General features: G+C 34.8%; 1 protein-coding gene across 1 annotated transcript; it reads left to right on the plus strand.

Moving 5' to 3' along the window:
- Positions 1-1,690: 1,690 nt before the first annotated feature.
- Vom1r2 (vomeronasal 1 receptor 2) lies at positions 1,691-2,599 on the plus strand. The gene has a single exon (XM_087602804.1). The coding sequence runs from the start codon at positions 1,691-1,693 to the stop codon at positions 2,597-2,599; it is 909 nt and encodes a 302-aa protein (XP_087458930.1).
- Positions 2,600-12,248: the final 9,649 nt, after the last annotated feature.

Below are 12,248 nucleotides of genomic sequence, written 5' to 3' on the forward strand. Positions count from 1 at the left end.
ATATTGAGACAGGCAACTTATTTTTTCTGGTTCTTAGATAGTGAACCATTGCAGAACATCACAGTTTATTGTATGAGAAACCTGTTAGCTTGAAAAACTTGATAAACTACACTTAGATATTAGATTCTGTGTCAGACCTCTCTGAATAGCTATGTTGCTCTGAGCATTATGTGGGTCTATCAAATATCTTGGACCACAGTATTATGGGGGTTCCTGAGGTTCTGGGTGTTTCTTGGATTGCTTTTTTTCTCCATCTTTATTAAATTGGGTACTTCTTATTTAAATTTCAAATGTTATTCCCTTTCCCAGTTTCCAGGCCAACATCCCCCAACCTCTCCCTTTTCCCTTCTATATGGGTGTTCTCCTCTCCATCCTCCCCTCATTACTGCCCTCCCCCTAACAATCCTGTTCACTGGGGGTTCAGTCTTGGCAGGACCAAGGGCTTCCCCTTCCACTGGTGCCCTTACTAGGCTATTCATTGCTACCTATGCAGTTGTAGCCCAGGGTCAGTCTTTGGGTAGTGGCTTAGACCCTGGAAGCTTGGATTGCTTTTGCTACCTAGATTGTGATTCCTTATTTTTTTTTTGTCCCTTGTGTCTAGGTTCTGCTGCATACCAAAGAAGGAAGGATGGAGCAGAACCTAGTTTCTCAGTTCATGTCATCATTTGGTATGTCGAGAATCTGAAACACACTAGGTGAAATCAGGCAAATAATACAGAGACACAGAGACGAAAAGAGAAACAGAAGGAGACAAAGAAACAGAGATACAGAGACAAAGACAAAGAATGCGGGAGGGGCTGGACATCTCAGTCATATAATAGTGTTAAAGCTTTTTTTATGACAAATATTTTAGATGACAGTGAAACAGCTATCTCACATTGTATTCAAGAAAATAGCTTGTGCACATAGATTTTATTAGGGCTGAAAATAACTGTATAAACCTGGGAAACTAAGAAGAGGTTCCTTTTAGGATGAATTTTCCTTGGCTGAAGTTTAAAGTTTTTGAGAAGCTTACCAGTAAGTTGGTTCTGTAATTTTGCTATGGATTATTTAGCATTTAGCAAGAATACCTATATTTATGCATGTTATATAAATTATAATGAAACCTAGATATTTAAAAATTATATATTGTGTCACTTATACTTTGGGATTATTGCTTTTACCATATACTAATCATTGCATCATGTGTTCACAGAGAAATAATGGCATTGTTTTGAAGAAATGCTTTTATTTTGTTTAAATTTCAGAGGAGAAATGTATAAGTTTTTCTTTTTTCTTTACTTTTTGCTTAAAAGGATAATTAAAATAACTTTATCTTCTATCTGAATTCTAACTGGAAATTAAATTTGAAATTTGTCAATGAGCATCCTTTATGATTTTACTCACTGGTCATTGATTCTCTAACAGATACTTGGACCTAATCTTAATACTGCTATTTCTATGCAACGTTCTGGAATAACTTTTCATAAGTATATAGATTGGGAGATTTCAGCAGTGATACTGACAAGATATCTTTGTGAAATATTGGTGACAAAATGATTTTCTGAGTCATAGTCCTCCAATTTGATTAACTGCTAGGCAATTATAATCTAGAGCCCATGCAATTTTTTTTCACATCAACAACCAATTTTCTAAGAGTTCAAGGAAGTGAATTTTGCAACTGTTTAAGGAAAAATTGTTAAGTGACAGAATGTACCTCAAGGATTTGATAATAGGAATAGTGTTCTTACTTCAGAGTACAATTGGGATTCTGGGAAATTTCTCTCTTCTTTCCTGCAACCTGATCAATTACTATATTGAACATAAAATGAAGACTTCAAATTTGATTCTTTCACATCTATTTACAGCCAACATTTTGATCCTTGTGTCTTCAGGACTGCTACATACAGAACAAACTTTTGTGATAAAAGTATTTATCAATGATTTTGTCTGCAAATTCCTTTTGTATATTCAAAGGCTGGGCAGAAACGTGTCCATTAGTACCACCTGCTTTTTGAGTGTCTTCCAGGCAATCACCATCAGTCCTAGGAACTCTTTTTGGATGAACCTTAAAGCCAAAGCTCCACATCATATTGGTCTCTTCACTTCTCTTTGCTGGATTCTCTACATGGTATTAAATATGATTTTTCCTGTGTATATGTATAACAAAGAGAACAGAAAGAATCTGACACATAAAAATTACTTGAAATATTGTTCCACTGTAGTTCATGATGACTTTGTAGACCGATTATATACTACAATTATTGTTCTTCCTGAAATTTTGTTTTCTTTCATTATCATCTGGTCGAGCAGCTCCATGGTTATCATTCTCTATATGCACAAGCAAAGTGTTCAACATATCCATAGCACCTCTGTTTGCTCCAGAACATCTCCTGAATCCAGAGCTACCCAGAGGATACTGACCCTCATGTCCACATTTATAAGTTTTTATGCCCTCTCTTCAATCTTACAAGGCTGCATTGCTCTTGTATATAATCCTGGTTGGTGGCTGATAAACATCACAGCAGTCATTTCAATGTGTTTTCCTACTTTTGGACCTTTTGTGATGAATCATGACTCAATTAAGCTTTCCTATGCTAGAAATTCTCAACGTACATAGTGTTATCACAGGGATACAGAGTGTATGGTTTCTTTCCCACACTATTTAAATTTTAAATTCCTCTTCTGAAAAGAAATGTCAACATACAACTAATGCCTCATCACTTTACTTTCTAAAGGAAACTGTACTCAGGGATTTGGTTTTAATCTTTTGAAACTAATATCTGTAGTTTTATAGCAGACTACAATCAAGGAGCTTGTTCTATTGTATTATTTTTCTATCAGGAAAATAGTACTCTGTTTTAGGAATCCTAAGTAATGTTACTTGAGGAAAATAAAATAAGTTGTGTTTCCATATTTAGTCACAGCTTCTAGAAACTGGGTAAACAGATTATATCTTTACTATAGAACTTTTCCATAAGAAAACAAAATGATGAATAATATGCCATTTTGTTATGATCTAACTTCTTAAATGAATCTGTCATGTACGATTATGACGATTACACCATTTTTCTTACTCTTGTCTTTTTGCTATGTACGAATCAACTATTATATGACTGGATCAATGTCAATTTCTTAAGGCAGAAAAATACCTTATATAGTTCAAAAATAATGTTCACATTTTATCTAATTCTGTGGTAATGTTAATTTTTCTATAGTTTTATATTTTCCTCTTTAATTTATTAATTTTTAAAAGATTCCCAAGTAAATGGTATTTGTATTTGCATGGACTATCTAACAGGATTGATAATCGAGCTTAAATAAATAATCAGAATCAGAGTTTAGTTTTGCTGGTCTTTCACTTCATAATATTTTCCAATATTTCTGTTGTAAATATATTAAACATATAGTTAATGTATGGTACATTGATTATTTATAGAAGTATCTTGTAATGTATTGCCATTGGTAATGATTACAGTTGTTATTTGAAAAAATGTCTCTAGCCAACTGTCAGGTAGGAGTTAATACTTATTAAGGCCCACTCAGTAGTGGTCTTTAGGCTGTGTTATCTTCTTTATAGAGGTATAGTTAAGCAATATCACAATGCAAAGATTCAATCAACAGAGGATTGGGATACTGACAAGTTAAATGACTAGGTTTTTGGCATAAAATTATACAAAACACCATGCAAAGTATGTCATTTTTATTTCATAAGAATGAAGTCCATGCATTGAAAACTGACAAATTTATTCTTTTCTATATACAGAATATATATTTATATAAATAAACATCTTTATGTAATGATGAAATAGATACAAAAAGAATAGCCCACAGATGAGCACAGTGGTCAACATGGTAAAAAGCAAATATTTTCTCATATTAGGCAGTGCAGATGAATTCAATAGAATATTATCATCCATTTAAACTATGATTGTAGTGCATGTGTGATTCTGTTGGTGCACAGAAAAAGGTGAATATACTAGGTTTATGGTTATACAGACATAAGTCATTATGAGACAATTTATAATTTAGGCAGGTAGTAAATTAGCACAAAGATCTCCTGACACTATAGAAACATAATTATGTAAATACTAAAAGATATATAACTGTAACTTTTGTCTATATTTTGCCATTCTTCAGAAGATAGACACAGGCAGCAGGTTCCAGGCAGCATATCATATGATTCAGATATTATTCCCACATTGTATGCTGACTAACACTGGACCCATAATTAAGACCTGTCTAAATATTAAGGATTATTTTAGCTGATCCACTACATTCACAAGCAAAATGTGACCTTTTATATTCTTCCCATCCCATCCTAACTCTTTTGTCTTGAGAAGTAATGGAAGGCAATCAGTTGCAAACAGTCTGCTGAAAACCAATGCCTTAGCTAGTGTAAAATACTAGACATTACTTAGGTTACCCCAAAGCTATGTTCTCATAATTTTCTTGTGTTAGTAATGTAAGGAATGAAAACAACAAAGTTCATGTTTTTTTGTTTTTCTCAGAACTTGTTTTGTGAAAATATTTATAAGATCTATAAAATGGACACATCATTGTCTTACAGTTAGACATTTAGGACAATAGTACAGTTACCTCTTAGAGGTCATCCTGGCTCAGGGAACAAAGGGAGAGGACACTAGAGATGGTATAAAAAGTCAGTTCATTTGTTAAGAATGGTCAAGTCAGAAGGAAAAATTACATAAATCAAGAAAGTATTATATATGTTTACACTGAGTCCAACAGAACTCATGTTAAAGTGAAGACATTGTTGAAGATCTGCAAACATGGACAATGAAGAAAGCCATAGCCATTACAAAGGTGCTCATGCCCTGACCCACATTTAAGTTTATAAAATTATTAAAGTTTTGATATGTGGGATTAAATCTAAGATGCAGAGAAAAGAATTCCAGAATTGCACAAATGTGTCAAAAGTGTAAATCTTCCTCATGGTACGATGTAAATATGAAGACATGTAAATTAGATTAATGAAGAGGCATTTAAGGTAAACAAATATTTGTATTTAGGTTTTCTCTCACTAACCTAGTCTGGTAGGGAATATGACCCTTGGAACGGCAGTAAACAAAAAATTGCCATGCTCCCCACACAATCCTGAGGAGCTTCCATCTAAAAGATTTACTGTACAAAGGGGGGACTGTTTTTATGAATCCTGCATACTTCGATAATTTTATGGACACTGTGACAAATTGCAGTAAAGCTTCAAAATGATTGTCATTGACTCCACATAATTGTGCTTCAGGACACTCAATTCCACCACAAACCCCAACCTGGATTTAGCAAGAAATACCACTTCAGTTATAACCTTATATGACCCTGCCAACAACTGTTCTTGTTCAGCTCTTTTTTACCTGTTCATAATTGTTCTTCTCATGGTCCATGAAGCAGGAGATTGACTTTGTAGTGATCAACCATATATCTTCTGATTGAGACAAATGTAGATTAACCTCTTCAAACACTGTGTATGGCTCTTATGTACAACTTGTGGTAAGAATTGTTGATAAAATTGAGAGCTAAAATATATAATTTAAATAAATTGTTGGCAAAATATATAAGTGAGGCTAAGTAAATAGTTGGATTCCAATCATCATACAGTACTTTATTGCATTTACTGCTGTATAATCATACTATTTGTCTTACTTTGCCAAATAAAGGTTTTCCTGTTTGTTTTGCTGTTTATTATGGCTTTCTTTCCTTTTTTTTTCTTTTTGTTGTTGTTTTCCATAGTTGCTCACTTAAGCTGTCCTGTTTCCCTGTTTTATGAAAGGCACCTAGAGCTTCTGACCACAGAAACAATAAGTATGGAAGAATTTCTGTATAAAGTAATAAGGTAAAGACTATGGAAGAAGGTAAATAATTACAAAAAGCAAGTACTTACAACCAGATTATTATGAAAGGTGAGAAAAGCCCAAAGGTTAAAAGCTGATATTGAAGAAGTAATGAACTCCTTTTCATCAGCTGCTCTTTCCATCAGGTCTCATGTCAAAAAAATAAACAATATCCATATCTATGCTCTCCACAAAAAAATCGCTGATTGAAATCATTAGATATTTTGTTGATATTTTCTATCCAAAATTTATCAGTACACTAAGGGACCTTAAGAGAATTGCAAAAATAGAATATGAGAGAACAAATTAAGGAAAGAAAAATGAATTGCTTGTGGTATGATCATCAAGTTAAGGGACCAGAATCAAATGATAGTGACTATAATCTCATGAAATGTGCTTCATGTTTCTGGGATAAAGAGACAGGGGTATTCAGTATTTTTCCAATGATTTAAAGTATCTGAAATTTGGGAATTAAAAGTTGCAACATTGTTTGTCATAGTGAATAGAAAACGTTCATGGCTTGAGATATTTAAATAGGGAATAGATACAAGACAAGGAAAAGAAGAAATTCTCTAGTTTATGAAAATGATTTATATTCACAAGTTTTAAGACTGCAGTTTCAAGGACAAGAGACAATGAATAAAAACCTCAGAGCAATGAGAGTAGGATGGGTACAGCACAGATACAAAAGTAACCTGGAAGTCAGAAACCACATCAGTGCTTGAATTACTGAAGGTCACATGGGAAATTTAATGGAGATATGGGTTTGATGAACCATTTATTCAACAGAAATCTGAATCAATTATAATGAACGCCTCCTACATTGCACCTGTTAAGTCTTCTGAGTTATCTGGTAGCTTCTATGATCCAGCCTAGCCTCTGCTTTTGACAGATGGTCTAGGGTCTGGCAATAACTGTCCTGATTATTATCTCAGATTAGGCTGTGTGGGTAGTGACACATAATTTTAATATTCTTGCAGTAATTGGTAATTTAAAAACATTTTCAAACAATAACACATTCTATTTCAAAGAGTTACTCCACTGTGATAATAATGTTGATAATATCCTGTTTTGTGTATATCATTCATGCAACATTCTTCACATAAATAGTTTCATTTGAGTACCCCTTCTTTCATCACAGGAGAGAAAATAATCATAGAAGAAAAGTCTGGTAAACGTTCATTCTTGGAAAGGTGATTCAGGGTTAGAATCAAATGTAGTAGAAATTCACTCAAAAGAAGAAGGTTTTGGTCTATGTGATGGGCTGCAGAAGAGAATGATGTTCAGAACTTGAGTGAATATCTCATGAGGATAATAAAGTATGATAATCTTATTTTTATGCCTTGTGATATGGCAAACCATGTTAAATCTGAAATGGTTATTGCTAATGTGTTCAGATATCTTGATACTTATCTGTCACATATCATTTTCTGAAGTCATTGTTTAATTATTTTCCTAATAACTCACAGTTACAGGTAGGTAATCACATATTTAATAAAAAATAGAGCAAATAGATCATCTACCTTGGAAAAAAAGCTAGTATCAGAATTTTCTTCTGGAACTAAAAATATTTTTATCTAGGAGTAAATTAGGTATGAATTTGGAATAATTTTGAATTTTAAACTTGATCAGTGTATTAAATACTTGATATTGCCTAACTTTCTGAACTTGGGAACAAGGTGTAGAAGGGAAGTTTTCAGTAATTATGAGTCTTCTATGACTGCAAAAAATACATTTTCTGCTATTTTCTGTGGTTTAGTGATATTTTGGAGTTAGTGTCATCACTTTAAATACTGTTTATTGCATCTATCACGTCAGTAATAGTTTTTAAAGTTCTGTACTGTCCTGTATTTCATAGATACTTGAATTATTGAAATATGACTACATGTTTTACCCAAAAATATTAAACATTTGCTACAATGTTTAATAAGAAATAAATACATTTAATAAGAAATAAATAAATAAAGAAATAAATAAATTCAGTAAATACTGAATCCATCTTTCATTCATCAAATTGAACTTGCATGTGGATACTTAATAGCATATTAAGAATATAAATAGAAGTTTTATTTTTAAATAATGATGGCAATTTATGAAACAATGACAAATTGTTAAATGAACTATTCTTTAAATTCCTGAAAAGGTTCCAACCATTTGCCTATGAATTTCATAAAGGCATTGTTTTTGATAGCTGAGTAATATGAGGTAACCCAATCACAGAAAAACACACATGGTATGGACTCATTGACAAGTGGCTATTAGCCCAAAAGCTTGAATAACCCTAGATGCCTAGAACACAAGAAATTCAAGACAGATGATCAAAATGTGAATGCTTCACTCCTTCTTTAAAAGGGGAACAAGAATACCCTTGGCAGGGAATAGAGAGGCAAAGATTAAAACAGACACAGAAGGAACACCCATTCAGCGCCTGCCCCACATGTGGCCCATACATATACAGCCACCCAATTAGACAAGATGGATGAAGCAAAGAAGTGCAGGCAGACAGGAGCCGGATGTAGATCTCTCCTGAGAGACACAGCCAGAATATAACAAATACAGAGGTGAATGCCAGCAGCAAACCACTGAACTGAGAACAGGACCCCCGTTGAAGGAATCAGAGAAAAAACTGGAAGAGCTTGAAGGGGCTTGAGACCCCATATGAACAACAATGCCAAGCAACCAGAGCTTCCAGGGACTATGCCACTACCTAAAGACTACACATGGACTGACCCTGGACTCTGACCTCATAGGTAGCATTGAATATCCTAGTAAGATCACCAGTGTACGGGGAAGCCCTGGGTCCTGCTAAGACTGAACCCCCAGTGAACGTGATTCTTGGGGGGAGGGCGGTGATGGGGAGAGGATGGGGAGGGGAACACCCATAAAGAAGGGGAGGGAGAAGGGTTAAGGGGGATGTTGGCCCGGAAACCGGGAAAGGAAATAACACTCGAAATGTAAATAAGAAATACTCAAGTTAATAAAAAAAAAAGAAATATAAAAAAAAATCCATGATGTCATTGTTTTTAATAGCTGAATAGTATTCTATTGTGTAAATGAACCACATTTTCTGTATCCATTCTTCAGTTGAGGGATATCTGGATTGTTTCTAGTTTCTATTATAAATAAAGCTGCTATGAACATAGTGAAAACAAAACAAAACAAAAATTCCTGAAAAAGTGACTGGTATGGCATTATTGAGTGCAAACTGTGGTGGATAACTCTGCTCCCAGTTTTCAGATGTTCATAGTTCTAAAGTTTCCACAATACCTACTGAATCAATATTTTATATTCATTTACCATACATGTATAAAGTCCTGTCTTGGCAATGAATAGTATATATTCAATACATATGAAAAAAATATGTTAAAAATGTTAAAGATCACATTAATAACTCATAGATTATTGTCTTTGTTCCTCTCCTCAATTTCTCTCAAGAAAAGAACATATTCAGAGAACATAATGTATCCTTAAATATTCATTAATGAAGCTATCTGATTTCAGTTGCTGTGATAAATATGGAGTTACTTACTATACTGTGCAGAATCTTCTATCTCTGAAAATGAGTCATTGACCAGACACTGGCAGAATGACTCTGAGGTTTGTGAAGTAGTCAAGGTTTGCATGTTTTAGGCTGAAGATTAAATAAAAGTTGTTAATTGTTTTATTTTTTTTAACATTCCAACTAAGTTGTGGTCTTTATACTTAATTATAAAACACAGGGTATATTTACCTTACTAGTCTTGAGGTTTCAATTTGTTCTTAAGTTTTTCACAGCTTTTGGGTTGTTAGAAACTATGTTTTTGTAACCTTGAAGATCATGTTGTATAATTACATTGATATATTTTATTTTCTCTGTGTTGAGCCATCTAAATAAAATGAGACTTTCACAGGGGTGTAACTCTTAAAGATTTCAGTGCCGTGTGGTTTTTACCAATATCTATGTTGCTGTGTCATGTTTTTTCCATGTTCATGATTATCAAGTGGCTCAAGATACATTTAAATTAATATAAAAACAGTGTGGTGTGTAATGAATATAATAAGGAATGCCGACTTAACTTTTTTTTTTTTTTTTTTACTATTCATACATTGGTGATCTGTTCAGGTACATTTCCCCTGTACCAATGTGTTTAAGGCTATTTCCCAATTTCTTTTCTATTAGATTTCAGTGTATCTGGTTTTATTTGGAGGCCCTTGATCCACTTGGACGTGAGATTTGTACAAGGGATACATATGGAACAATTTGTATTCTTATTTATCCAGATCTTCATTTAGAACTGTACCAAGTGTTGAAGATGCTTTCTTTTTTTTCCAGTCTATGTTCTTGGTTTCTTCATCAAAGATCAATTATTTAAAGTTCTGTGGATTTATTTCTGCATCTTCAATTCTACTTCATTGATTGACTATCTGTATCTATACCGTTACCATGTTTGTTTGTTTGTTTGTTTGTTTGTTTGTTTGTTTGTTTTCACTATTACTCTGTCGTACAGCTAGAGTTCAGGACTGGTGATTTCCTTGTTGAGCATTAGTTTCATTTTATATTTTTTGTTTTTCTATATGAATTGGAGATAGCTCTTTCCAGGTCTGTGTGGAATAGAGTTGAAATTCCAATGGGATTGCATTGAATCTGTAGATTGCTTTTTGTAAGATGTCTATTTTTCTATGTTTTTTTATTAGATATATTTCTGTACATATCTTTGAAATGTTATTCCATTTTCCGGTTTCCTGTCCAGAGAACCATCACCTCCCCTCACCCTCAACCACACTGGTATTCCACCCATACATTCCCCTTACTGCCCCACATGTATTCCCCTGCACTGGGGGTCCAACCTTGGCAGGACCAAGGGCTTCCCCTTCCACTGGTGCCCCGGCAAGGCTATTCTCTGCTACATATGAAGGTGGAGCCCTGGGTCAGTCCATGTAGAGAACTACAGGAGTGATTTAGTCCCTGGAAGCTCTGGTTGGTTGGCATTGTTGTTTTTATGGGGTTTCAAGCTCCTTCAACTCTTTCAATACTTCCTCTAATTCCCCTCAAGGGGGTCATATTCTCAGTTCAGTGCTTTGCTGCTAGCACTGACTTCTGTATTGGAGATGCTCTGGATGTGTTGCTTAGGAGAGATGTATATCCGGTCCCTTTCAGCAATCATTTTTAAGCTTCGTCGATCTTATCTAGCTTTGGTGGCTGTATATATATGGGCCACATGTGGGGTAGGCTCTGAATGGCCTTTCCATGATTCTCTGCTCTAAACTTTGCTTCTATATCTCCTCCTATGGATATTTTTCCCATTTTAAGAAGAAGTGGAAGCATCTGCATTTTGGTCATCCTTCTTCTTGAGGTTCCTGTGGTCTGTGGATTTCTTCTTGTGTAATTCGAGCTTTTTGGTTAACATCCACTTATCAGTGAGTGCATGCCAAGTGTGTTTTTCTGTGATTGAGTTACCTCACTTAGGACAATACATTTTTCTTTTTTCCCCAAATCCTCTTTAATAAGAAAAATTAAATTGAAGGAGCAATTTTTCTTTTTTTTCTTGGAATTTTTTTATTTGTGTCTTTTTTTATTAACTTGAGTATTTCGTATTTACTTTGCGATTGTTATATCCCTTCTCGGGTTCCGGGCCAACATCCCCCTAATCTCTACACCTCCCCTTCTATATGGGCTTCCCCTCCCCATGCTCCCCCCATTACCACCCTCCCCTTAACAATCATGTGCACTAGGTGTTCATTCTTGGCAGGACCAAAGGCTTCCCCTTCCACTGGTGCTCTTACTAGGCTATTCATTGTGACCTATGAGGTTGGAGCCTAGAGTCAGTCCATGTATAGCCTTTGGATAGTGACTTAATCCCTGGAAGCTCAGGTTGGATGGCATTGTTGTTCATATGGGGTCTCGAGCCCCTTCTAGCTCTTCCAGTCCTTTCTCTGATTCCTTCAATGGGGGTCCTGTTCTCAGTTCAGTAGTTTGCTGCTGGCATTCGCCTATGTATTTGCTGTATTCTGGGTGTGTCTCTCAGGAGAGATATACATTCAGTTCATGTCTGCCTGCACTTCTTTTCTTCATCTATCTTATCTAGTTTGGTGGCTGTATATGGATGGGCCACATGTGGGACAGGCTCTGAATGGGTGTTCCATCAGCCTGTGTTCTAAACTTGGCCTCCCTATTCCCTGCAAAGCATATTCTTGTTCCCCTTTTAAAGAAGGAGTGAAGCATTCACATTTTGGTCATCCTTCTTGAGTTTCATGTGTTCTGTGCATCTAGGGTAATTCAAGCTTTTTGGCTAATAGCCACTTATCAATGAGTGCATGCAATGTGTGTGTTTATGTGATTGGGTTACTTCACTCAGGATGATATTTTCCAGTTCTATCCATTTGCCTATGACTTTCATAAAGTCATTGTTTTTGATAGATGTCTAGTACTCCACTTTATAG

The sequence above is a fragment of the Rattus norvegicus genome, chromosome 1 (genome assembly GCF_021556685.1).
Source record: "Rattus norvegicus strain SHRSP/BbbUtx chromosome 1, alternate assembly SHRSP_T2T, whole genome shotgun sequence".
Taxonomy (NCBI): domain Eukaryota; kingdom Metazoa; phylum Chordata; class Mammalia; order Rodentia; family Muridae; genus Rattus; species Rattus norvegicus.